The sequence below is a fragment of the Platichthys flesus genome, chromosome 5, assembly GCF_949316205.1.
Source record: "Platichthys flesus chromosome 5, fPlaFle2.1, whole genome shotgun sequence".
Lineage (NCBI taxonomy): Eukaryota > Metazoa > Chordata > Actinopteri > Pleuronectiformes > Pleuronectidae > Platichthys > Platichthys flesus.
Window position 1 is genome coordinate 16,471,416 of NC_084949.1, and position 26,396 is coordinate 16,497,811.

Below are 26,396 nucleotides of genomic sequence, written 5' to 3' on the forward strand. Positions count from 1 at the left end.
CACCCTTCTCGTACAAGAATAGGTAATTGTGTCGTGGAAGGAATCATAAAATATAAAGATCTTTATTATTCCAGCTCAGATCTTTATAACTGGATCATTTCCCTCAAACCTGATCTGCTCCGTCCATTCAATAACTAATAAAAATAACTAATATATAAAATCAGAAGAAATAAGTTAAAGAATAAAATAAAAATCCAAGGACAACTTTTGAAATGATGTGAATTGAACTGGTTTCTCTGAGGTTTTTATCACCAACTTTAAGTTTCAGATTTTGCCGAGGTTCATTTCCTTCATAGAACAAATACATGCATCACTGTGTTCTCTATGCAACATTGCACCACACATATAAGTATAGGCTTTTGTTTCATCTGTGTATTTCGCAACCTTACTGCACACGTACGGATACACACACCACTACTTACATGCACCTGGTATTCAGGTTGATGGTGGGTGGGTGGGTGGGTGGGTGTGTGTGTGTGTGTGTGTGTGTGTTGTGTGTTTGTGTGTGTGTGTGTTGAGCCTCATCAGCTCAGTAGGCCAGACACAGGTTGAAAGATGGGAACGTGTTGATAGAACAGGGTTATGTGATGACTGGCAGAGGTCTGAGGACACAGTCCACCAGACGGGATTCCTGCAGTTCCACTGAATGTTTGAAGCTGAGTTACTGATTGAGTCTGGCCTGTCTCCGTTGGGGCTGTGGTGACCAGGACTGTGCTGCACCAGTTATTCCTGGATTCATTACTGAGCTTATAAATGAAGTATTAGTAAGTTTATAATAACTATCGGCACAAAGAAAAAAGTATCCTGGTTGGAATCTTGGTTCCTCCGTATGGAGTTTGCAGACATACAGTCTGGGGTTACGTTAATTTGAGACTCTAAATGAACTATATATTTATATGTGACTTTGAAAAAGGGATAAGCCATATAGATAATGAATGGTTTATAGTAACTACAGTGTGAGCTGCTTTTAAACTAATAATTGACTTAATCTGCCTCCATGAAATAGATGCGTTTACTTTGCAATTTAGGGTAATCTGAGATGTAAGTTGACAGGTTTCACAGAAACATGGTAAAATCAATGGTTGTAGATCCAGAATAGTGCTTTTCTAGATCACACTGTGAGACACAACCCCACAGCTGATGTGACCAAAGCCGACCTAGAAATGAAAATAGAAAGAATCTACCAATCCGACAATCAGGATACGACATGCAGTAAGCAGAATGCACTGTCAGGCTGCAGGTGGGGATTAGAGTTAGGTGTGGGGGATCTCCTTTGCTTCTAAAAACAAAAACCCAAATTTGAATGACGGAGATGAACGAAAGAAGTTTGAGTGACTGGCGAAGAAGAAAACATGGCAGCGCCGACACAACATAAGAGCAGCACCGAAGACTGATGAGGGATGACTCAAGCTGACCTACTTTTCTTTTTTGCATCGTAGTACTGTGACTGTCTGCCACAGAGCGAGTAAAAGATCTGAGATTCATCTCACACGGTGTGATGGGCAATGAAAGTGACACCGTCCTTGTTGTCGTGCCGTGTAAAAACTGGTAAATAATGGATCATATATGGATGAACAGGTGTCCAAACACATCATGCAAAACAAAGCAACCACTTAAATTATACTACACAATGCTGTTTTCTGTCTAAATTGTGCTAGTTGCATGGAGGAGATTCCAAACTCTACATTCCTGATACACACTCTATGCCCCGGCTTCACAAAAACAAATTAAATTCACTTATTAGTTCAGGATGAAGGGATTATTTTTATATTTTTACAGAACCAATGACTTTATTTTCATCTGTGTGTGCTTGTTTATTTGTCATTAGTATTACATAAAAACACTTGAAGGATGCAGTTCAGGTCAACAACAACACATTTTTTACATGGATACAGATCAGGGGTTAAATCCAGTATTAGTTTTTATCACTTTCTGTACCATTGCGATATCGGGTGTCTCAACATTTTCTCAAAGAATAATTTATGGATCTTGATGATAAAAATCCGGCATATATAGAAGACATTTATGTATATTTATGAGTGTGTGTGCAATTAGTGCAGATCCAAATCAAAATCCAGATCTAGTCAATTCAACCAGTTTCTTGAGGTTGGGCCTTGGCAGAGTTATGAGCTCTACGGAGAGACGTTCTTATTCTTTTTGACCAAACCCTAAGTGAAATTCCCTTTACACACACAAACACACACACACACACACACACACACACACAAACGTACACAGACACACACAAACACACACTGTCTTCCTGAGCAGCGTTTTATGATATCAGTTGTTACATTGACCTGAACTTTCCATACCCATAAATCAAAAACCAAAACAGCTCACAACCTGATCCTCTGCTGAACCTCAGTTCACTGTGACTCTGTGTGAAACTCCATCAACACGCCGCGTTGCAGATCCTCCCACTGTGTGGTTCTGTGTCATGGTGAACCAACCAAACATAAACAGATCAACTGCTACAGCTTTCCACCGAATCATTTTTTAATCACAATGCACAATAGCTGAGTAACAATAGTGTGCTATGTGTGCATGGTTGCATTCTTTTTGAGGGTGGATGGGTTTCCCTTCAGGTTGACTTCACTTCTCGCGTAGTGATATATTAAATATCGCCAGGAGGCAAAAATCAATGTGAAGTAACACGCTGACAACACCCTGCTCTAATTCTCCCTCTTTCCACCTGTACCGGGAAAATGAAGATGCCAGAGAGGCCGATCAGAGGTGCAGCCTGTGATGGGAAAACACCCAACATGCAGTTTTTATGTGTGGTGCCTGTGGTGAATGCATAGACAGAGACCTGATTGTTCCCTAGAGAGCAATCAGATACTATGACACGGCTCAGAGCGAGCTGTGTTATAGTATCTGAACGTCGACCTAGTATAGCTTCTCTGTTGTTATTACACAAACACACATCCAGTGTTCATCCAGCACGGTGTTGGATAACACACTTCCATCTCTCAGCTGTCAGATCAAGCTGGAAATAATCCAGATGTCATATTTTCACGCTCCAATAAATTAAGTATCTCTTCAGTTTATGACATTATAACTGTCAGTTTAATAGCATTCATTCAAGAGGATCAACCTAGTTAACTTGCACAGTGTGTGCTCCCGTCTTTGAGCTTCTCCTTGTTGTGTTTCTGGTCGTTTGGCCGCCTGTGCTCCCTGCATGTCCACAGGCGCTCCACAGAGACATCAATTGATCGTTATCAAGTTCATCAGTCTGGAATCAAATGGAAATTAACAATAAAGAGTCTGTCAGAGCACAAAGAGAAAGGTGTGTCTCCCGTCTGCAGTGCGTCGAGTTACTGTCGGTGGAAGAAGGAAACCTTTTTGGCGTTGCAACATATTCACTGATGTTGTGTTTTCTATGTGGCACGGCGCTGCAGCGGTAAGTAACAAGAAGCTTAAGAGTATAATATTTATACATGAACACACCTATGAACTATGTAAAAATAATAATAAATTCATCAAAAGACTGAGGTTTACAATCCTGTCATCTCTATTCACAACGATGGATGGACGTATGCAGCTGATTCAAGAGAGAATTTCAAGTGTGCATGTGATGCTTCCTGACACAGGGTGTGATCTTCCCCCTCGGGGGGGAAAAGCTTTCTCAGAATTGGAACATGCAGGAAAAGTGTATTGCTTCAAACGTATATCTTCGACTGATACTGTTCAACAAGTTTCAGCCAGGTTGATGACCTCATCTGAAAGAGGAACTCAACGGCCTCAGACCGATGCAGGATTTTCATGAAGCATAACGATCATAAAGATTCCTCTTTGAAACGTTGCCTCCTGCACTTAGTAAGGGCAGGGGGGGTGGGGGGGGTGGGGGGTTACATGTCTTTGCCAACGGGCCCATTGTCTTAGTGTCTGTCAGAGGTCCTCACTGTAAATCTGTGATCTGTGGCAGCTATGAAGCATTTAAAAGACAATGTTCCTGAACAAGTGGATCAAGTTGCTGCTAATGAAGTGGATTTGAAGAATCGGCAGCTATTTGGATAAATAGTTCACATGGATGTTGAGCGTGTTGGCTGTGGGCATTCCGGGGGGGAAGAGGAGGACTTTGTGTACGATGGGAGACGACGAAAATGTTTTTGTTTTTTTTACAACCACCCCAGCCAGTGTTTTTGTTAGCAATATTTCCATTGACTTTCTTTACCATTGCAAGATTTATTTTTATATTTCCACGAAATTGAGAATAAATCATTGATCTTCATGCCAATAATAAGGCATATTAAGATTATTAAATCAGGATCTAGGAGTGTGTACAATCCGATGAGACATTCTACTTATATTTGTATAATATAAGTAGAAATAACTGACAGTTATAATAATTACTGTTCAAACAGGGTTTTCCATTGTTGACACAGAGTAATAACAGCAGCCCATAATACAGCAGTATTATGTGTACGAGGCCTTTTCAATATTGAGCAGGAACAGTGACCTATTATTGTGTGTGGGGTTACAGGGAAAACAATCTTCTCTTCCTTCTTAACTGGAAGTAATAAGATATCACATTTTAAAACAAATACACACTTAACAGACAATAGTGAAGTGAACACGCACACACCAACAGACTAACGTATCCTCATGGATAAACAAAGTAAAATGTCCACAGTTACATGCACACATACAAACAACAAGTGTAAACTCAATCTTTCTTGTTGAGTTTGGTGGAATCTGTTGTTGCCCACAAAACATGCATGCTACATTCTAGCTTTGGGTGTGTTGTCAATGCACACATTTCTCTTACAGTGAGATGCGGAGAAGAGAAGGAGGAGGGGCCACCGGCTGAACAAACAGGTATAATCGACATGTTTGGTCATTCGCTGTTCACACCTGCGTGAGAAGTTTGTGCTTATGATTGAAATAACTGATACTCATTTATCTATTGATACCGAGACCAGATCACTTCTTGACAGGTCAGACCCTAGCTTTCACTTTCTATCCCTCCTACACAGGAAGTTGTCAGAACATGCCTTCACCTTAAGCTCATTCTTTACACACACCTGTGCTCAGTCACTTCCACTGAAGACAATGAATTCCTGTTTTCCTTCCTTGGAATTTGAGTGAGGGCTTGCAGCTGGATGGGGGCTAACAAGGCAGAAGGGTTCTACATAAAGAAATGTAGAAATAACGTTTGTTGTGCTTTAATCTGAAGAGAGTTACCAATATATTGGAGATTCTTTTTTTTTAAATGTTAAGATATGAGAGTTTGATGATTTGGTTTGTTGCTCGGGGGTGGACTTCTTTTCACTCTTCAATCTTGGCCGCTGATGTTTGAGTGTTTATGACTTTTCACACCGAAACTGTTTTAATAAAAGCAGTAACTTCTTTTGTTCACTAAAAACCACTTTCTCAACATATATCAAATTAAACATGAAGTCTGTAGGTGTGAAGGAAACACTTGTCCTTGCATGTCTCTGTGTTTTTCCATGTTTGTCTGTGTATTTTGTATCCATGTGCATGTACATGAAGGTATTCACACTTCATGAATTCTGACCTGTAGACCCACTGAGCTCAATGTGCTGAAAAGCTGAAGCTTCTTAAAGATTTTTCCAGTGGCCGCAGACTCTCTGCTTTGTATGCTCACCCATCTTATCAACACTTCCCTGTCAACTGGCTGTTTCCCTAACTCTCTGAAGGAGGCACGAGAAACCCTCTCCTGAAGAAACCCACCCCCTCGACCCGTCTGGAGTAAATAACTACAGACCTGTATCTCTTCTTCCCTTTCTGTCCAAAACTCTTGAGCGAGCTCTCATCCTACCTCAATGGCCACACTTACTGGGTAAGTTGGAGAGGATCTGTGTCTCAACCTGGTCCTCTCACTACTGGGGCCCCTCAAGCTTCCATCCTGGGTCCCCTCCTCTTTTCTCTGTACACTCACTCTCTTGGCTCTGTCATTCACTCACATGGCTTTTCCTACCATAGCTATGCTGATGACACCCAACTAATCCTGTCTCTTCCCAAATCTGAAACACAGGTTGCAGCATGAATCTCTGCCTGTCTGACTGACATCTCTCAGTGGATGTCTGCACACCACCTGAAAATTAACCTTGACAAGACCGAACTACTTTTCCTTCCAGGGAAAGATTCTCCAAACCTCAACCTGACTATTACCTTTGGCAACTCCGTGTTAGCACCCACTCAGACTGCTAGGAACCTGGGTGTGACACTCGACAGCCAACTCTCCCCTACTGCTAACATTACTGCAACAACACGTTCCTGTAGATTCATGCTGCACAACATCAGGAGAATATGTCCCCTTCTCACTCAGAAGGCGGCGCAGGTTCTGGTCCAGGCTCTGGTCATCTCACGCCTAGACTACACTAACTCCCTCCTGGCAGGTCCACCTACTAGTCACTCTGCTCTGCATCTGCAATCGGCTTGTTGCTCCCTCACTGCGAACTAAACACTCAACATAATCACAACTGTTTGCTGTCCTGGCTCCCTAAAGGTTGTTTTTGTTATAACTAACATTAAGTAGCACTCAAATGGCACTTTATTATAGCTTTCTCAAAGAATATTTTACTCTCTTAATTCTTGTTATTCTGGGTTTGTAACTTCATGGTTGAATGCACTTGGTGTAAGTCGCTTTGGACAGAAGCATCCTTTAAATTAAATGAAATATTATTTAATGTATGTGTATTCTTGCTTTTGCCTGTGCAGACACGCGCATAAAACACAAAACACGCACAAGCATGCACACAGAAACATACCATAGCTAACAAGGTGTGGTTATCGTGTGGGTAAATACTTGTTTTCAAATTCCCCAAATTTGACCCATGACAACATGTTGTGCGTCACATTAGGCACATCTGTCATCATGCGTGTATGTTGTGAGGCGAGTCAATTTTCAGAGGTTCTCTTGATTTGCATGGTTGAAACATCTGCCTCCAGCAATGTAATGGATGTGAAGATCATTTCATGAAGCAACCCTCAAAAGCCACTTTGTTTCCCTCCGATACAACATCCCAGTAATCTGAAATAATCTATACTGACCGTACAGTAGACCGTTTCCCAAAGCAATCGTGTGTTTGTCTGTGTGATATAGATCTACCTTGGTGGGTCCCAATTTAATGCTTTGGTTTGGTTTTAATGGAAAACAGCAATAAAGAATGGAGGATTATAATTTGAATGTGTGTGTGCATGTGTGGTAATGTCCTGTTGAAATGTTGAGGAGGAAGAATTTGGCAAAGGAAAATGGGCTAGACCACAAATATGAGCAGAAGATACTTCCCTTTCCACCTGGTAGAGTGGAAGCCCTGAATACAGAGGCTTGAGTCCTCCTGCATGAGTCCTCATCTCCATCTCATGCTTGAACTAGCCAGTCAATGAATATATTTAAATAAAGATACAAACCTTACCGACCTTGCTGTGGACATACACTTGGACAAGAGTCCTGACATGTTCGTGCTTTGTCTGCCTGCTGTATCTCTACTGAGCTGGGCCTGAGTTTGATGTTTTGATCATTGGGTTGGAATGAAATATTAGAAATCTGAAAATCATCATGTCAGTTTTGAAAAATGTGCAAAGTGTGTCAGGTCCGGCAAAATTTGAATCGTGTCCAAATATTAAGTCAGACGTCAACATTTGCTCAGAGTCAGTCCTGCAGATGTAGTAATGAAGAATTACAAAAAAGTACTGTACATACTTTGTAAATGTAGTAATATCCCACACTGATTCAATTTTTACTGCTGGTCTCTGCAGTATCTACATGACGTTCTCCCTCAGTCACTTTTGACACACAGACACAGTTTCAGTGACTCCTACCTGAACCAACTTCAGTCTGCCAACGTCACGCTGCCGTCCTGCACATTGAGACATCATCGGGTGTCATGCTTCACTTCTCCTGCAGACGGAGCTGGCTAATCCGTAGCGGATGTGTGTTCAGACTTAAAAGGCCCTACAACTATAAAAAGCCACCCATGAAATAACAGCTGTCACATCATCACTAACCTGTTTCAACAGACAGCTCCGCGGCGGCGGCAGCAGCACCTCCTCGCCTCGCTTCACAGACTGAGACAGTTCGGCTGAGGCAGCTGTGTGTGTGTGTGTGTCAGGTTAGCACTTTGTCTCTAAATCTGTCAGAGTCTCTCCCCAGGTTCAACGATACCAACATGTATGTTAATACAGCTTAAACACATGAAGAACAAAATAAGGTTTATCATTCCTTGACCCTGAATATTTGAGTCACATGGAACTGCATGAAAATAAACTAGAATTTGAATGGCACTCAGTAGAGCTCATAGCAACAGTCTCATTCATTTGAATCAAAATACACCAAAATGTAATGGGTTCTTCCCTGAGCTAAAGCTTCCTGTTAATGGGTCTAGTAGTTTTTGCTTAATCATGCTGACAAACAGGCAAACCAACCAACAAATTTACGGACGGGGGTGAAAACATAACCTCCTTGGTTGAGGTAGTTATACAAAAATATCAACAAATGCACAAAATACACCATATAAGTTATATTAATGTAAAACAAGTATAACAACGGAGGTAGTACAATGGGTTTTGTTCTAAATCGGCACATTTATATTTTGGAACACCATGCTCCACTTATTACAATGACCTCTGTGTCATCATGAAAGATTCTGATGAACAACATACTGCAAAGCACTGTGAGAGCTCAGGTTTTAAGTGGTGACATGAGAAGACATAGAGGTCACAAGTTTAAATATCTTAACCCAATCAAAATGAGCCTGGGGCTCCAAAAGGGATTTGCTGAAGAGACGGTTCCGTGTTGACGATGGCAATGGATACATTTTTAAACAAGAAAAGATCATTATTGTTAACCTGGGTGACCTGTCAGAAAAGGTCTGTCGTTCTGGCAACCGGACAAATGCAAAGGTTGTGTTCAATACATCGTTGAACTCTGATTCCAATTACCAACTCATGAGAAGAGTAAAAAGGAATGTACTGTTCTGGACTCATTCCAATCAGTGTTTACAGTGTTAGTAGGCAGTCTTTCACTGGTAACAGAGTTCCTCCTTCCAGTGAAACCTCAACGCACACACAGTCTCCAATTTGTCTCCTGCAAACTTGGAATGAAAATCGCAACACACCCTACTCTGACAGCCACACACACACAAACACATGCACACAAACACACACACACACACACACACACACACAAACACACACACACACAGATCGAGAGAGATAATGGTGTCAGTCAAAGTGACTTGATTTATGTTTTTCACGTGTCATACGTGGTACTATTGTCGTTGGCACACAAACTGCAGATTCTTGGATTTCAGTTAATCTCTTCTCATCTGTCACCAAACCTCACTGTCAATTTCAGTGAAACAAACATCTCTAATAAAAACGTTGCACACTTGGTTATTACTTATTGTAATCAAATGATCCATCATATTATTCTGTTTGTTGTATCATACCTACTGTGTAATGAGAATTAAATTAATGTAGGCATCGCTGCTTGAAGTATATCCTTCTCCCTTTTATCCCAGAAAATGTATAATGATTCAAGCAACGTTTATTATTTGTAATCAAAATGTGTTCAAGGAAGGTCACGGTTCGATCCCAGCTGGTTCTTTCTGTGTGGAGTTTGCATGTTCTCCTCATGTCTCTCTGGGTACTCGGGCTTCCTCCCACTGTCCACAGACATGGCAGAGTGGAGTTAGGGTAATGGAGATTCCAAAATTGTCCATGAATGTGAGTATAAGTGGTTGTTTGTCACTGTAAGGCTGTGGTTTGCCGGCGACTTGTTGGGTGCATCCCACTTCACGCCCAAACTAAGCTGGGATTGGCTGCAGCTCCCCCACAACCCTCAAAGGATAAGCAGTGGATGGATGGATGGACAAATAATATTCAGAAGTAGCTTATTAATGATGCATTCAGATCATAAATCATGACATATTTCTCTTGCTTATGTGATTTTGCCATCTGCTGTTATGAACAAATGAAAAGCATTGATATGAATTGATATTGGATCGGTGATATCTATTACTTGTACTTCCTACAGGGAATATCACAGTGCGGAAGCGGCATCCTTTAAAGATTATTTATTTTTAAATCTTTATGAACTGCCATTCGCACCTTAATAAAGGTTAATTAATCATTGACTAATGCTTAACCGAGCAGTTATAAGCCTCTTATAAGTAAAACTGTTTGGCTGCCAGGTTGTGGGAAATCCTCCAAGAGCATTCCACTTTTATCTAAATATTGGATGTGGATCAAACCAACATAGACAGACTTGACTTATTATTATTATGGGATAATAGTCTGATGGATTAGTAACATGTATAGGTAAGGGAACTTTACTGATGATAAAAATAACCCCATGGCGACATTTCTTACAGTTTACGATTTTATTTTTGGTCCAAATGTCCTTTGGTGCAATGAAAGGTCTCATAAATGAATTAAATAGCTGCAAGATAAAAAGAAACAAAAGAAGTTCCACAACCTGGCAACCCAGCATCAATATCACTCATTATGACTCACTATTATCAATAACCACTAACAGAGACATTACTACAGCTTGAAACTCTTTGTAAGTTAGTGGTAAATTATACTATTAAATACTTTTAAACACAAAATAGCCTGGACCACACAGTTGCATTAGTAACAGTCTGACATCTGTTGCTACAGATAATCACTGTAGTGGCTTGAAAAAGTTCCCAATTGTTGTCTCCTGTAAACTTGGAATGAAAATTGCAACACACACACACACTGACAAACGTGCACTCACACACACTCACACGAACTGGACCACCCCGCCCCAGCCCCGCCCAGCGGCCCGACCCCATGGAGAACAGACAGCGGATCATGTGACAGAAGCAGCAGTTTCCACACACACACTCACAAACTCACACTCACACAAACACACACTCAGAGGCCGAGAGTGAGAGAAGAGTTTCGTAACTTGGGGAAGTTAGCCAGAGCCATCGATCACTGGAGCGTCTCGTTGTTCTCTGTCCGGTGTCAGTGACACAGCGGAACATCGAGCGTCGCCTGCGTCACTTTTTCTGCGGAGTTGCCTCACTCTGAGTCGGACCTTTATTTTTTCTCCCCTCGCCGCCGAGGATCCAGGGTCTCTCTGCTCCTTCAGGATTAAACTGAAGAATACTCGTCCGTCTGAGAAGTGAGTGTCACGGGGACACCGGCTCATCGCTGCTGTGGTGGAGCCGGTAAACTGTATTAGAATAAACTTTATTATAGTGGGGGGGAGGGGAGTCCATACATGCGGTGCTGCGGGTTCGGTTAAATGAGATCAAGCTGTTTGTGGTTAGTTTTGTGTTAATTAGTTAATTAGGGTCCTGCACTATTATTCTAACCAATGTGCTTTCAGTTTTCTGTGTGTTAGCTGTGTCCACATTTCCACATGTGTAATGTTTCTGAAATGTGTCGGTCCGGTGGCTGATGCTCTCAACACTGGCCGATAACTTGGCAGCAGAGAGACAACGTTGGTTCAGGAGTCAGGGATTTTAATATGGATAATTAGGATCGATTAGGTTGTTTCAAATAAATACAAAAAAAGTGTTCAAAAAGTCAATGAGATACCGTTTGCCTTTGTCTATGAAATGTCTTATAGGTATAGAATATTGAGAGCCCTAAATTAACTTATTTTTCTGTCTTATTTTCCCCAAAACGTTCAGATATTTAATTTAAAATAATTTAAAATAAATCAAATACAAACAAATATTATAATAATGATAAAAACCTTAATTTTACCCTAAAATCTGGAACCAGGGACATTTCTGACCAGAAATACCCACCGAAAGGATTTATTGGATGTGAAAATAGTTTATAATTCTCTGTAATTTGACTAATGATTGATTGATTCTTACAGTTTTAGTACAACGTGTGATGCTGACTCAGAATCAAGCTGTGAGAGTGCGAGACGACTCAGTGTGGCTGTGTGGTGTAATACACAGACAGCAGTCTATCTGACAGGTGTGTGTGTCAGTCTGTGTGTGTGTCTGTGTGTGTGTGACAGGGAGTGATAGTTTCAACAATCCTTAGGTGACACCTGAGTTTCTCTGACTGTCCTGACTCATCCACTACATCCTTGACAATACACATCTCTCTCTCTCTCGTTCTCTTTCTCTCCGTTTGTTTCTCCGTCTCTGTCTCTCCCTGTTTCCTGTGCTTTGTTTCAAGGCTGAGGCTTGCGTCACACATTCCACTTGGCATATGAAGCCCTTATCCTGTTTAGAGCCTGGAGTGAGAGAGAAAGAGGGAGAAAGAAGGGAGGAGAGAGGGATGTGGATGTGGGGGGTGGACGAGTGGAATGAGGGCGATCTCTCTGACTGACTTTGTACTCTTCTACTCTAGAAAAGCTTTCAAGAAGGAGTAATAATCTAACAAAGCATTGACCTTTCTGTCTTTCCTTATTCACTTATTGTACTTATTTGTCTCATTAGGGCCGCATGCACACGCCCATACCCCACCCACCACTACACCTCTTTTCCTGAATAAACATGCTGATGTTATCTGGTGGAACAAAATGCGCAAGAGTGTGTACACACACTAACACACACACACACACACTGCTCAAAGGGCATGTCCTAGAGAACATTTGGGCTAAACATTAAACCCCTGGATGCTGAAGCGTTGGGGATTCTCCATTAGAAGTTAAGGATATAAGGACACTGTGGTCCACAGACAGCCATTAACTTAAAAAGCTGTAAGTTGTTACACAACTTCACATGCGTGCCAACACACGCACGCAATCACACAGCCATGTGTGAGCACATGCACACACACTCGTGCAGTGTGTCTGTTCCTGCTCTTAAAACCACTGGATTGAGCCACTGTGACAGCGTAGCTCTTTCTTACCATCCCCCCCCCCCCCCTCCCCATGTTTGAGGTTCATTGAAGTTTTGTCATTTTTTGGTTGAAACCCACTTCATTTTCTCCCCCTGTTCTGTCTCTGCCTTGTTCTTTCCACTTCCATTTTTACATAGTTTGGTCAGAGCGGCTGTTTTCTTTGCGCTCTCTCTCGTTCCATTCCCCCCCCCCCTCTGTCCTCTCATTCTTTGGGTATTGGAGACGCAGTGTGTTGAGGGGAGGTGTGGGTGGGTGGGGGGGGGGGGGGTCAGACAGGAAACCGCAGGCCCCCTGCAGCAGCACCCCCCAATTGGCTTCACTCTCCTCCTTCCCCTCCTCCTCCTCCTCCTTCCCTTCTTTACACCCCCCGACCCATCACGCAGTGTGGAAATAATAACAGTCAGACTAAACTCTGAGGGCTTCCGCTTCTCTCCCTCTCCCTCTCTCTTTCTCTGGCACTCGCTCTCGTTCTCTCCTTCCTCCGCTGTCTGGAAAGCCTCAACACTGCTGTCTTTGACAAGTTCGGCTTGAGGTGCATGTACATGAGCGTGTGGGTCTTTGTCAGGTTTTGAGTATTGTGTCAACTCCAGTGTGTCTCTGAATGTGTGTATCCACATGTGTGTGGCTGTGTGTGTAATGATGGATTCTGTTTCCTCTCCCCCTGCTGATGGGCCCCCTCTGGCTTCCCCCCGAGGTCTGCGGGCCTGCAGCCCCACAGTCTGCTGGAGAGGAGCTGAGAGGGGCTATGGGCTTGTACATGTCTATGTGTGCGTGTGTGCATGTGTGGGATGGGAGGAGTGGGCTTGGGCAGCTTGGATGAGGCAATAGGATGCCAAAATAAGAGGATAGGGGGCTTCAGCAGGGGCCTTAAAGTGAGAGGAGTCAAAGTAAGAGCATGTGACGCATTGTTAGAGGAGTCAGGAGAAGGAAGTGATGTAAGGGGATGAAATAAGGGGGTAGGGAGGTACACTTGGGGGTTATGGATTGCAATAAGGGGTCAGGGGCATAAGAAGGACTATGGTGCAATGAGAGACCAATCTGGAAATGAGCTCAGAAAAAGGAACATTTAAATGCTGGAATATTAGCTTGCCACCTTGATGAGTCATGTAATTGGGATCTTAGTTTAAGTAAAGATTAGTTCATTCCCTTAGGGCTTTAAATAGGTTAAGGTGTGAGTCAAGCTATAGTATGTCCATAAGCTTCACCCCCCGTAAGCTATATAGTGTGTTAATGCTCAAGAGCAGTTTGACTGGGACGTTTGTATGACAGTTGTGGTGTACAACATCGCAAGAGGTGAGACTGATGAGGTAATAGAGGTGACACAGAAAGAAACGGTCAAACATCAATAGCAGTAAACTGAAGGCTGTTAGTTTTTAATGTGTGCATGTGTGTGGTTGTGTGTGTGTGTGTGTGTGTATGTATGTGTGTGTGTGTTGCGGCGGGTTCTTGGACAAAGCTGTTGTCTGGAGGTTTCTGGTCTCTCTGGTGATCTCATCTTCTCCAGCCTGTTGCCATTAGTGTGTGTATGTGTGTGTGTGTGTGCGAGTGTGTGCATGCATGTGCGGTGCCCTGTTTGGGTCTGTGTGTTTAAGCATGCGTGCGTGTCTGTAATAATTCAGTCCTTCAGTGATTTAGTGTGTGTATTCTGTTGAGTTAGCAGAAACTTGGTGTGCAGTGTGTATAAGTACGTTTGCTTGTGTGTGTGTGTGTGTGTGTGTGGTTGAGTCGGTAGCCAGCGACTCCAAGCCACAATATTTTCCCCTTCAGTCATGTTGTTTTATATCATTCAAAGAGCGGGAGAGAAAAGGAGTGCGGGCTGCTGTGTGGTTCAGATATACACCGTAGTAAAGACGTGAGTGATTGTTGAGGAGCGAGTGAAGAAGAAGAGGTGTTGAAGAAGATGTGCAGAGTCCAAGAGTGGAAAGAGTGAGGGGGGGGGGGGGGGGGGTCTGTAGGAAGTGTTTGCTGAGTGGGTTGGGGAAGGGTACACAGTAGCTCTACTGACCTAGAAGGACAATATTTGCAGACCACACTTGACATGCACAAACACACACACACCCACATGGAGCGCACTGGGAAAAAAATACTCCCCGACAACCAAGGTATGGCTACTTATTTACCAAATAGGCGCAGTGCTCTCTGGTTCCTTCACTTCACAGTTTATACACCCTCAGAGGGTTCTCAGCCGTAAACCTTTATATGCTCTGGTAAAAATAAGACCAGCTGCCTGATCTCTATCTGACAGGGAGAGTTTGCCGTCGTCCTGGAGATCAGTTTGACCCATTCCTATATTCATTTTGTCAGACCATTAGTGAAACTAAGAACGGACAAACATATTCAGTTTGCCTTCACATGCAACAAGAAGCAGCTAATCAGTCACAACCGAGAAGAGTAATGGTGAATTCTTGTATTTGTCAACCTGGGCCCTATTTTAGGTTTATAAATGTGGGTGTGCAAATAAATGGCACTTAAAAATCTTTTAGAATCAGCCAAGTGGATCACCTCCGCTAGCAGCCGCGACAAGGCAGCTGTGGCTACAATGTAATCTCATGGGGCAACTGCGACAGTCCAAGAATGAGACTTCTAGTTGAGCATGACGTGTAATCTCAAAAGACTATTAAAAAGATAGATTATTAATTTGAGCTTTTTTTATTAGTGAAAAACTACTTTTAAAGGACTTTTCGTGGACTGTCGCAGTTGCCCCCATAAAAAGCCAAGTATTATTAATTTGCGAACCGACTTGGGATCTAGGGATTACTCTGTTAGAATTCTTTTTAATGATTTTCCATGGAGCAGCTAATCAATGAATGTACTTTTAACTGCAGCTGTATTTGAAGCTGCATCACAGATTCAGAGAGAAGTAAACAAGCTCCAGCTGCAGATCGACTCTAATCTCCTGAGGCTCTATGGTCTGTTGAGTTGCACTGGAGAAGATGTGCAGCTAAATTCAATTTTATTTCCTAGAATTGTCCAGTTTCTCCGACTCATTGTATTTATTCTTTTATGATCCACCCCAAGGGAGAGTTTGATGTTTTTCACAAGGCCCCCCCCCCCACCCCACCCCACCACCACCACCACCACCACTACTCACCTTCCTGTTGTCACATGTTGCCTTATAACTCTCCTCTGTGCATTGGCCTGTGGGATAAACTCCAGCCATCTGGAAAACACTCAAACTAAAAATTCAAACAATTAACACTCATTTGCTGGCGCTCATTATGTGACCCATATCTCTGTCCCCATCGGCCAAAATGTTCAAAGAGACACGTTTAACTCCCACTTAACCATAAGTAGCATGTCTCTCAAACGGCATAAATCACCCTGTGAGCAGGCCAGTTACCTGAATGGTATGTTCCCATGACTGAGAATGTTTTTTCAAGGTTTTAAAATAAATGCAGCGCTGTAAGGGTTTTCTTTCCAGACATGAACCCTGATAACTTTGTTCCTAAAGGTAATTATGGCATGTTACACCCGTGTATGTACTGATGAAGGTACCCATGACTTGTGTGAGCACGTGTACGTACAGGTAACTGTAAATCTTTTTCCAGCTGGGCCCAGCCCTGCAGTGACGAGATAATTTGCATTTTTTAAATGTCAGTCTTGCGTTACCGTGGGTATGAACCTGTTTTTAAACTCCCTTCTAATCGGGAAACCAGGCCTCCGGGGGAGCAAACTAAATGCTGAAAAGGGCGAGATTTCATTATGCAAATACACATTCAACATTTGTCTTTACTGCTTTTGGTTTTCTTCGTGGGGAATGAGTCATTGTTATGATAGTGATCCTATGCTCAAACATCTTGTTTGAAGAAATACATCAAAGGAAATTGAAAGTTGGTGTTGCCACCTACAGTCAAAAAAAAATTGTTGCCATTTAGTAGCAAAAGGTTCACAAATCAAGATGAGGTTGCTTTCCTTGCCTTTTAATAGCATTTATCAGCTTGTCTACATTTAAGTGGCAACTGTGTTTTGGATGATAGGTCCCTTATAGAGCTGAATTAATAGTCGATTACACCATTACGTAACTGATAAATATTAAATCAAATACAGTTTTGGTTATTGATTGCAGCATTTTTATATATATTGTAAACAAACGTGTAATAAATGATCTACAACACACTAGACCATTTTAAATGGCAGATCTCATCAACAATCATAACTAATCCTTGATCAAATATTAATAATTGATGGAGGGAAGGACTGGGAATTTCCCCACTGTCACTGTTTTTCCTTCTGTCACTGTAGGGAAACTAACTGTTTGCTCTACTTACCGTGTACAAACTGAGAGGGAGTTTTTTTCTTTTCCTGTTTCGTGATCTGTTTGTGTTTCATAACTGTTATTGTCACCTCTGTGTGAGGAACACAACCACAACTGCTTGACCTCCAGTTGAACTTCAATACAATACAAGCCTGGATTAGAAATAACACACCCTCAAAGACATCCACGCACACACGCACGTCCACACACACACTCGCACAGTTCCCACCTGCCTACAGCCTCTTTGTTTCATGGAGCCGGGTGAAGGGTGAGGCTTTAGTCGTCATGTTCACACCCTTCCTGACCCAGCAAGCAAGCATCCTGATCTCCGATTCGTTTGCTCCCTATCGGAACTGTGTGTGTGCGTGTGTGCTCGAGTTTGTGCGCGCACGGTAGGGTGTGACTGCCCCTGTTCTAACCATTTGTTAATAATTAAAGGCTAACTTGTCTCCAGACTGTGGACTTTAATCAGGTCACACAAACATACACACGCAGACACACACACAGAGACCCCCTCAGGGTACATTCTTTGACAGTTCATGTTGCCTGTATGGTCCAGTGATCTCACACGCACACACACATAAACACACTCATTTAGGCACAAACATGGAGTCATCATGGCTGCACCTGGTTATTCAAAGGCAACGTAACTAGAACCACCTTTGAAATCTCACACACTTTTGATCCAAATACTTGACAGGCCTCAGTAGGTTGTGTGTGCGTGTGCGTGTTTGTGTGTGTGTGTGTGTGTGTGTGTGTGTGTGTGTGTGTGTGTGTGTGTGTGTGAGTGTGTGTGTGTGTGTGTGTGTGTGGTGTCACTGTGGAGTAATCGACATGAGGCAGTTACTAGGCTCATCACACCTGGAGCTGGTTGTGTTCTCATAAAGCAACCCGTCGTAAAGTTGTCTTTAACATTGTTTAAGAATGTCTAGCATTTTTGCACAACACATCCGCTGTTCAGTGCCGTTTGCGTTACTCAACAAAATAAATTTGACTAAATATGACAAACAGATTGGCAGTGTTAGGAGGAAGAGCTCTCTTTGTGAAAGTAGAGAGGAGGAGCTGAAGTGTCAAATCTGACATAAAGAAAATATATTGTTATGGCTTTTGTCTGACTTGAGTTACCGTAAGGCTGAGTGTGCTCCCTCTACTTGAGGTGATTTGTTTTTATCACCTCACAAGTGTGTGTATATGTGTGTGTGTGTGTGTGTACGTGTGTACACTTGGGTTGTTTGGCAGTTATTTCTTATTCTTCTGCCAAGATGTAGTACTAATTAGGTATAATTTTGAGGTACTTGTACTCAATTTGACTATTTCCCTTTATGCTATTGATACTTCTTGCGAACTGCGTGCCAGAGAAAATACTCCAATATTTGACCTTTCTCTCCACTGCATTTAAGAAAGCATGTGATGAGATAACCACACATTAAAAAACAGTGGTCAGCAACCCTACAAAAACAGCAGTGTCTAGTTGAGGCCTTCTTGTCATGTTATGACATGTTAGACATTTCGCTGCACTTGTCACCACTTAACTGTTCAGATGACTTCATTTTAAATACTATTTGAATCCCAATGACGTAACACTCCATTATTTCAGAAAATAAGATTGTGGAAAAATCTTAAAACTGAATTGAACTTGATTTAACGATCACGTCACAACCCTCCACGTTGTCTTGTGACCCTCACAACACTGTCCTCTTTCCTCTGGTCATGGACCATTACTGAAAAGAAAAGTAAATGCACAAGTTTAAAAGTGTGATTTATCTGTGAATGTGTCTTAACGGTGTGTATTAATCTGTGTGTTTGGTTGTTTTATTTTGCAGGAGCCTGGCCAGTGCAGCCATGCTGATGTATGATTACCCTCTGAAGCCAGACATGGAGACGGTAAGACACATGTGTTTTTTGTAAATCTAGCTTTGGATGCTAGTGTGTGTGTTTTGTGTGCTCCCATCATGCCTGAGCATGTTTTTGATGCCATACAGTATCTTTGACCAACAAACACACACACAAACACTCTTGCTACGTGTCTAGACAGAGTGGTTCCCACATTCCGACTCTTCCTGGACAAACAGGCTGCTGTACAGTGGACATTTGCATACAATGGGTACACACACTGCCAGGCAGCAGGCTAATGAACACACACACACACACACACACACACACACACACACACACACACACACACACACACACACACACACACACACACTCACACACACACACACACACACACGCACTCACAAACACACACACACAAACATCGTACTGTGAAACGGTTATCTGCTCCCACACAGAACTGGGTTTAACGTCTTTTGGCCGTCTGTAGTTGTTTGTGAGGCAGAAACATGTTTTCCCTGTTGTTGAACACAGAACCGGAAAAGGTTTAACTCCCCGCTCTTCCTCCACTGCTTCCTTCTTCTGTATCCTCTCTTTCTTTCTCGCTCACAGTCATTCTACTCTTCACTTGTGAAAAGCCCAGAGCCGTACAGAGTGATCTTCCCCCATCCCGCCCCCCTCTACCACGGGCACATGCACGCCTTCGCCCAGTCCCACATCCCCAGCAACCCCACACACACCCAGCTGGAGCCAGTTGACCTGTCACTCAGCAAGCGCTCCTCCTCCAGCTCATCCGCCTCCTCTCCTCCCTGCTCCTCCGCCTCCTCCCCGGCCTCCTCGCGCAGCTCTCCGCCCTCGCCTCACAGCACGGCGAGCCGCACCTCCCCCCGCTGCTCCCCTCCGCACTCCCAGCTGCGCTCCTCGCCCTGCCACGCCCTCCCGCCGTCCACCGCCTCGCTTCCATACACCACCATGGTGACTCCTATGATCAGCTCGGGCTCCGGGGTCATTCAGGGGTCAGGGGTCATGGTGTCTCCGGTCATGGTGCCTCTGTCAGTCCTGTACTCATCGCCCATCCACCTGCACCAGCCCATAATGATGAGCCAAGCCGTCGCTTGTGACGACGACCACCATCGGAGCAGGGAGCACAAGACAGGTGAGTTTCATTCTTTTACCCAGTTAAGTTTCCTGTTACTTTGAGTGGATTCAAATTTAATAATCAATATAAATTGGTCATTAAAAAACAAGGAATTAAAAACGACAAAATAACTTCACATCGTATGAGTAAAGTGCTGACTCACCTTTTCTAAAAATAAAATGTTCCCTTTTAAAGTCGAACTTTCTTCTTAACTGTTGACATATCTTTTACTGACAATGAGGAGGTGCTTTTCATTTCCTCTGTTCTTAGAATAACACAATAGCAGATTCTTGTTTCCTGAGGGAGCCATGCCTTTTATTGTATTCTGTTTTCTGTGGTCAGCTGGAGGTCACTGATGGACATAGGTCACCATCTCTCACTCTCCAGTCTGTGATAGGCACAGATATGAGTGGACAATGATTCAATTCATACATGACTGTCAGATACATCTTATCATAGTGTTTGCTTGTGATCCCCATATGGAAGAACACATAGATTCGAATTAAATAAGATGAAAACATTATAATAAAACATTATTCCACCAAGTTTCGTGGAGATCCGTCTTTCAGTTTTTACGTATTCTTGCTTACAATCAAACAAACGAACCAACACACAACATAATTTCAATTTTAAGATACGTGTATCATATTAATGTGAGTAAAACCGGACCATATTGACCAGTTCACATCTTCTGATCTTTTTACCTCTACCCAGTTCACTCTGCTAAGCCCCTGGAGCTACGAGGCGACGCCCACGACCTGCACAAGCCAATCAAAACAGAGCCTTGCCCTGAGCTCCTTCATGACTTCCACAGCAGCCACGAGATGAAATCATCGGTCATCAGGATACCACACGAATATGAGTAGGTGGCACACCAGCACGCCCACACACATTTTGAAAGAAGCACCAAATGTCTCACTTTGTGTTTGACTGCAGCACTTCCGCTTTGACTTTATATGGAAGCGATTGCCAGAGCTGTTCCTTGTCTACTCCTGTTCTCACCTTTTAACAAAGACGAGGGACTGTGTATCATTTGCAATATCTTGATAGCAGGATTTAGGGTCCCGAACAAAACTGTCCTTTTGTGACACTATAGGAAAAAGGTCCTCAAAAGATGGTAAAAACATTAACTTACATGAACCTATTTCACGGAGGATCAATAACCAATAATGGTTGATTGCAGGGATTTATTCAGAGATTAAATCTCCAGTCTCTCAAGTCAAACATTAGAAACCCGGCATTTATCGGACACATTCTCGCTGAGGTTTTCTGTGTGTTGACAAACTCTGGGAAATTGTGCAGAGGTGGCAGTTATGACACGGTCTCGTCATGCTCCGATGTCTCTGATTCATGTGGGCGAGCAGATGTTATCTTTGAAAGATGCTCAGAGACACGTTTTTGTAGTTTTCAGAGATAACACATGCAGAACCAGTGTCACAACACTTTTTTTTACACGTTGACTCGACAGCAGGCAGGGGTGTGTTTGATTCCTCAATTCCTTTGTGGCGTCTTCCGTTCTCTTCCGTTCAGTCTCGTCGGCACCCATCACCGCGGCTCCTCCCCCCCGTCGCCCGATCGCCTCCACACGAGCTCTTATCAGCCATCTCGTTCCCGCCACCTCCCACATTCCTCTTCCCATCTCTCCTTTCTCTCTCCTCTTTCCTATGCTCAGCACTTCCTGTATTTTCTTTTTATTTAGCTCATTGTCCAGCATCTCCCACTCTTTCTTTCACTCCCCCCCCACTTCCTGTTCCTCCTCTCCTTCCTCCTCCTGTTTCATCTCCTGTAAAGTACCAGTGTTTCCTCTAAAGAAATTAAAGCAGGTCAGTTATAGATGTAGTAGTGAGGGTAGGTTGCAATTTAGTTCTGGCTTTTGTGTGCTTACACACACACACACACACACACACACACACACAGACACACAAATCTTTTAACGAAGTTGTTAGAGTGGTTGCCATCACAGTTGTCACCGTGCCAACCTTGAAATAACTTGACCCTTAAGAAAAATGACTGGGTGTGTCTGTCATCAACTCACTTCTCCAAAAACAAACACACACACACACACACACACACATTAATGATGTAAATATGACAAAACTAATGTTTATTGTAAATAGGTCAAGTTGTTCAGCATTTGTTATAGTGATAGGTCAGCTTGTGTGTATGTGTGTGCGCGCGTGTGTGTGTGTGTGTGTGAGTGTGCGCCTTTTCTTTTGGCGGGGGATTTCAGCACATTCCTCTACGCAGAACTGATCTGTGAGGGATTTATATTTCAACACTCGACACCTGCTCTCAACTGCCACTTACATACGCCCACAAGCACATTAACGCACACACACTTTAATGATGACTCTATAAGTGCAGAAAGACAACTTGTTTCTTTTCGTGCGTCGAAAATTGTCTACTTGCCTCACTCCTTCTTTTCTTTCATATTCTGTTGTTCTATGAAAAAATTAAATATAATAATTTTGTACAAAATAGCATTTTTTTCCAATACACACACGTGCTCAGAGAATAATTTTAGAAACCTTATCTGCTTGGGCCCGTTGAAGTTTGGTTGTGTGATGAGGAAGATTGTTGCAAAGTTGCATCTACCGTTACACACTTTTTCCATTTACAAATTTCCAGTTGTACGTGTGCATCAGCCTCGCACACAGAGAATCATATCAGATTCCATTGAATTAATTGTTGAATGGTGAAATGACAAAGACAAAAATGCGAGAGGCGACGGGACAAAGCCAAGGCGTGGTAGACTGGAAAAGGCGGGAGGTGTATTTCAACTTCCTGACGGGTAACAGTTGTTATTGCATCGTTGAGTGAAACTGCAGCCAATTTAAACTTCCATTTAGCGCTCACCATCATGCAGGAGGTGGCTGTCACACAACACCAGCAGCCCCTGCTGGTCAAATCATAAAAAGAAGGGGTGAAGCTGCCCACTGCAGTTAAAGGTCGAGTGTGTAAGAATTAAGTCAGAGGGATCTATCGGCAGAAATTGAATATAAAATAAATGGTGTTCTAACTAGTGTGTTTCATCTAAAATGTAGGAATTGTTGTTTTCTTTACCTAGAATGAACCCTATATATATATAAATACATAATATTTCATCTGGAGCCGGTGCTCTCAACGCAGGCCATGTTCTTTACAGTAGCCCAGACTGGACAAAACTAAACACCTTTTGAGTTTTTATGATGACTGAATACTATCACAGGTTCTCTTTCATGTTCGGGAGTGGTACATGAGGAGTGGGATATTCAGCTGCAACATGCAACTTCACCCCTAGATGTCACTAAATTCTACACACTGCCCCTTTATCGCTAAAAATCTTTTTTGTTTACTCTGTGTTTGTCTCAGGGGAAACAACCCATCAGTAATAGTCCATTCAGGCACGAAGCATCCTCTGCCTGCCGACTCTCCCGACACGCTGAAGAAGCGACGGATTCACCTCTGTGACTTCAGCGGCTGCAACAAAGTGTACACCAAGAGCTCCCACCTGAAAGCACACCGCAGGACACACACCGGTGAGACACTGCCGAAATGTCTCTTTAATGCTCTTTTACAAAACTTTTAGACACTGTTGCTCTTTCCACATTTGCTAATGTTTGCTAGTTGTGGGAACAGTTTCTCTGTAATTATGTAAGCTCTCAACCTCTTATGTCAAAAGTGCTTTGACATAATGCATGTTGGGATTCGGTGCAATACAAAGGAGATTTAATTCGTTGTTTTTTTTCTCCGTTTAGGTGAGAAACCCTACAAGTGCATGTGGGAGGGCTGCACGTGGAAGTTCGCCCGCTCAGACGAGCTGACGAGACACTTCCGCAAGCACACGGGAGTCAAACCGTTCCAGTGTCCCGACTGCGAGCGCAGCTTCTCCCGCTCCGACCACCTGGCTTTGCACAAGAAGCGCCACCTCCTGGTGTGAAGCAGCTCCCGCGGGAAACTTGAAAAAGAAACTCACTCAGTGCTGGTTTAATTGTCGGACTGTACCACTTTGACTTGAGTTATTTTGTTTTCTTTTAAAGGAGCTGGCCTTAATCGATGGACTATGACAGGGAGGGGGTAATTGTTCCTCAGGGTGCACGTTTAGACCCTTTCACCTCATTAGCCTGTATCATGAGCTGGTGTCACCCATCACATTCATTATAGTAGAAATGTGGGTGTCACAGCAGACGTCTGATCAGCCACACTTTTCGAGAAAAAGGCTGCAACCTCTCAGCTGGCCTGAGAACAGCACCCTCTGGTGGCCACAAGTGCATCAACACCACACAGCTCGCTCAAGCTTTTCTTTTTGCAACATCTGCTCTTGTTTCTCTGCGTGCATTCAAGTACAGATTGTGGACACACACACACACACACTTGCTTGCTCGGCCAAAATAATGTGAATCTCCGCAGAATGTATTATATCACACCTGCTGTGCGTTGTGTCATTCATACTTCAGCTTACGCCCATCAGCACAGCCACCTGTGACATAATGCTAACGTTAACTCCACACCCACCTCATCTGCCTGAAGCCGCTTACATCATGAAGTGTATTAAAAACAAAGCAAATAAACCGGTAGCTAATGCTCACTTACCCTCTGTACATACATACAACTCACACGTTTAACGGCACACACAGCGAAATTCATGCACTTATTAAAAGCAGCTCGGTCTTGCGTGTGCTCTTGGTTTTAGGGTTGAACAGATAACGGGGACTATGGGTCTCATTCATTTTCAGAGTGAAGTGTTTTTTTTTGTGTTTTCATTCAGAAATGTGAACGTAGCTGCACAGGGGGCATTATCGTGTCAGCGAGCACAAAGACATCGCTCGGTTGGTTTAAGGGTAGAAGCAATGAAATTTCTTACCGATGTTTTATATCAAAGTTTATGTATCTATGAACGTGTGGTTTATGTTGTGACACCGTGGTAGCCTTTTTTTTAATTCTATGACACTTTTATATGGGATAACAATACAAAGTGCAAAGCAGGGAAATTTGCTCATTAATCTTTCTGTTTTTCGGGAGCAAATGTTTAATTCCAACACGCCTCAAACAAGGATCTGTTCAAAAAGACTCATGTGATTCCAATCCAAGGTTGCAAAGGTTTCTAAAACACCATCAAACCTCTTTTTTTTTTTAATCACCACTTTAGAGTATGACTTATTTTAATTCAGCTTCAGGAGAACAAAGCAGTTTTTTGCGTATAGCATATTTGTACAACTCTAAAGTGCACTTTATATATATATATATATATTATATATATACATAAATACAGACACATGATGTATAAACATTCCCAAAGCCAAACTTTTTCAAATTTCTTTAATCGTAGAGATCTGCTGGTCAGTCTGATCACAGGTGTCGTGTAATATCGGTTGAAGGTTTGATCCTTTCTCTTATTTACATGTACACACACACACACACACACACACACACACACACACACACACACACACACACACACACACACTCACACACACACCGAATGTATGGACTCAGCTATCTGCATTTGCTCCTGGATACTTTGCTCAGTCTTTGCTTGTATATGTTATTGTATCTCTGCAAATATAAGTTGTAATATCTATGTATCTATATATATGTGTGTATATATATGTACTTAAACATATATATACACGTGAAAAATGATTATTAGACTGAAAGGGCAATTAAAGGTTTTTATTAAGCATGATTTTGATACTCTCATCATAATGGATATTATACGTGTCTATAATAAAGCCTATTTGCTTTTTAATCTAAACGTTGGCTATTCAAAGGGAACATGTTAAACTGTGAACATATATCTGTACAGGTCTATCTGCAAGTTTGCATCTATTTTAAAACAGAATATTCATACCACTTAATAAACGTATTGACAATATTTGTCGTTTTCCGAGCTTTGTGTTAAATTCTATGTGAGTGTGTGTGGCTGTGCTGGCACATGGCGACAATTCATGAGGAAATTAGTTGATCGACATATGATTTCATTCACAACTACAATATATTTGGCCAGTTTTCCTAATCATTTAAGTCAGTTTTAAATGGTTAAAAATCTTTATTTATTTGAGTGTTGCTTTGTAGCTTTGACTTTAGCGTCAACTTTAGTTTATTTGCGATGAAATATCATCCATGGTGAGGCCATGTGCTGAGCTACCCAGAGCTAATAATCTGATTTAAGATGTAAAGACATCAGTATTGGAATGTAATTAAATCCATTTACTTAACATAATGTACTTAAGCAATGCACTGGTTTATTAATTTGTATTTCATCCTTCTACTTTCATTCATTTGAAAAAGAACGACATTTTGATTAACTCCACCACATTTATTCAACATTTATTCAACAACCATATATCATAGTTATTTTCAGACTTTACATCT

The 26,396-nt window shown here is 42.4% G+C and overlaps 1 protein-coding gene across 2 annotated transcripts; it reads left to right on the plus strand.

Annotated features, from left to right (window-relative positions):
- Nucleotides 1–10,845: 10,845 nt before the first annotated feature.
- Nucleotides 10,846–25,896, plus strand: klf3 (Kruppel like factor 3 (basic)). Of its 2 annotated transcripts, none has more exons than XM_062387664.1 (6): nucleotides 10,846–11,125; nucleotides 18,892–18,952; nucleotides 19,517–20,060; nucleotides 20,757–20,904; nucleotides 23,394–23,560; nucleotides 23,780–25,896. In XM_062387664.1, the coding sequence occupies exons 2-6, from the start codon at nucleotides 18,911–18,913 to the stop codon at nucleotides 23,959–23,961; spliced, it is 1,083 nt and encodes a 360-aa protein (XP_062243648.1). In that variant the 5' UTR covers nucleotides 10,846–11,125; nucleotides 18,892–18,910; the 3' UTR covers nucleotides 23,962–25,896. The 2 variants fall into 2 exon arrangements, with proteins under 2 accessions (XP_062243648.1, XP_062243650.1); XM_062387666.1 differs by lacking the exon at nucleotides 10,846–11,125 and adding an exon at nucleotides 11,153–11,171.
- The last annotated feature ends 500 nt before the right edge of the window (nucleotides 25,897–26,396 follow it).

Coding starts and splice junctions, on each gene's coding strand:
- klf3 (XM_062387664.1), top strand. CDS start 18,911: ATGCTGATGTATGATTACCCTCTGAAGCCAGACATGGAGACG. Junction 18,953..19,516: donor TGAAGCCAGACATGGAGACG/GTAAGACACATG, acceptor TCTCGCTCACAG/TCATTCTACTCTTCACTTGT. Junction 20,905..23,393: donor AGGATACCACACGAATATGA/GTAGGTGGCACA, acceptor TGTTTGTCTCAG/GGGAAACAACCCATCAGTAA.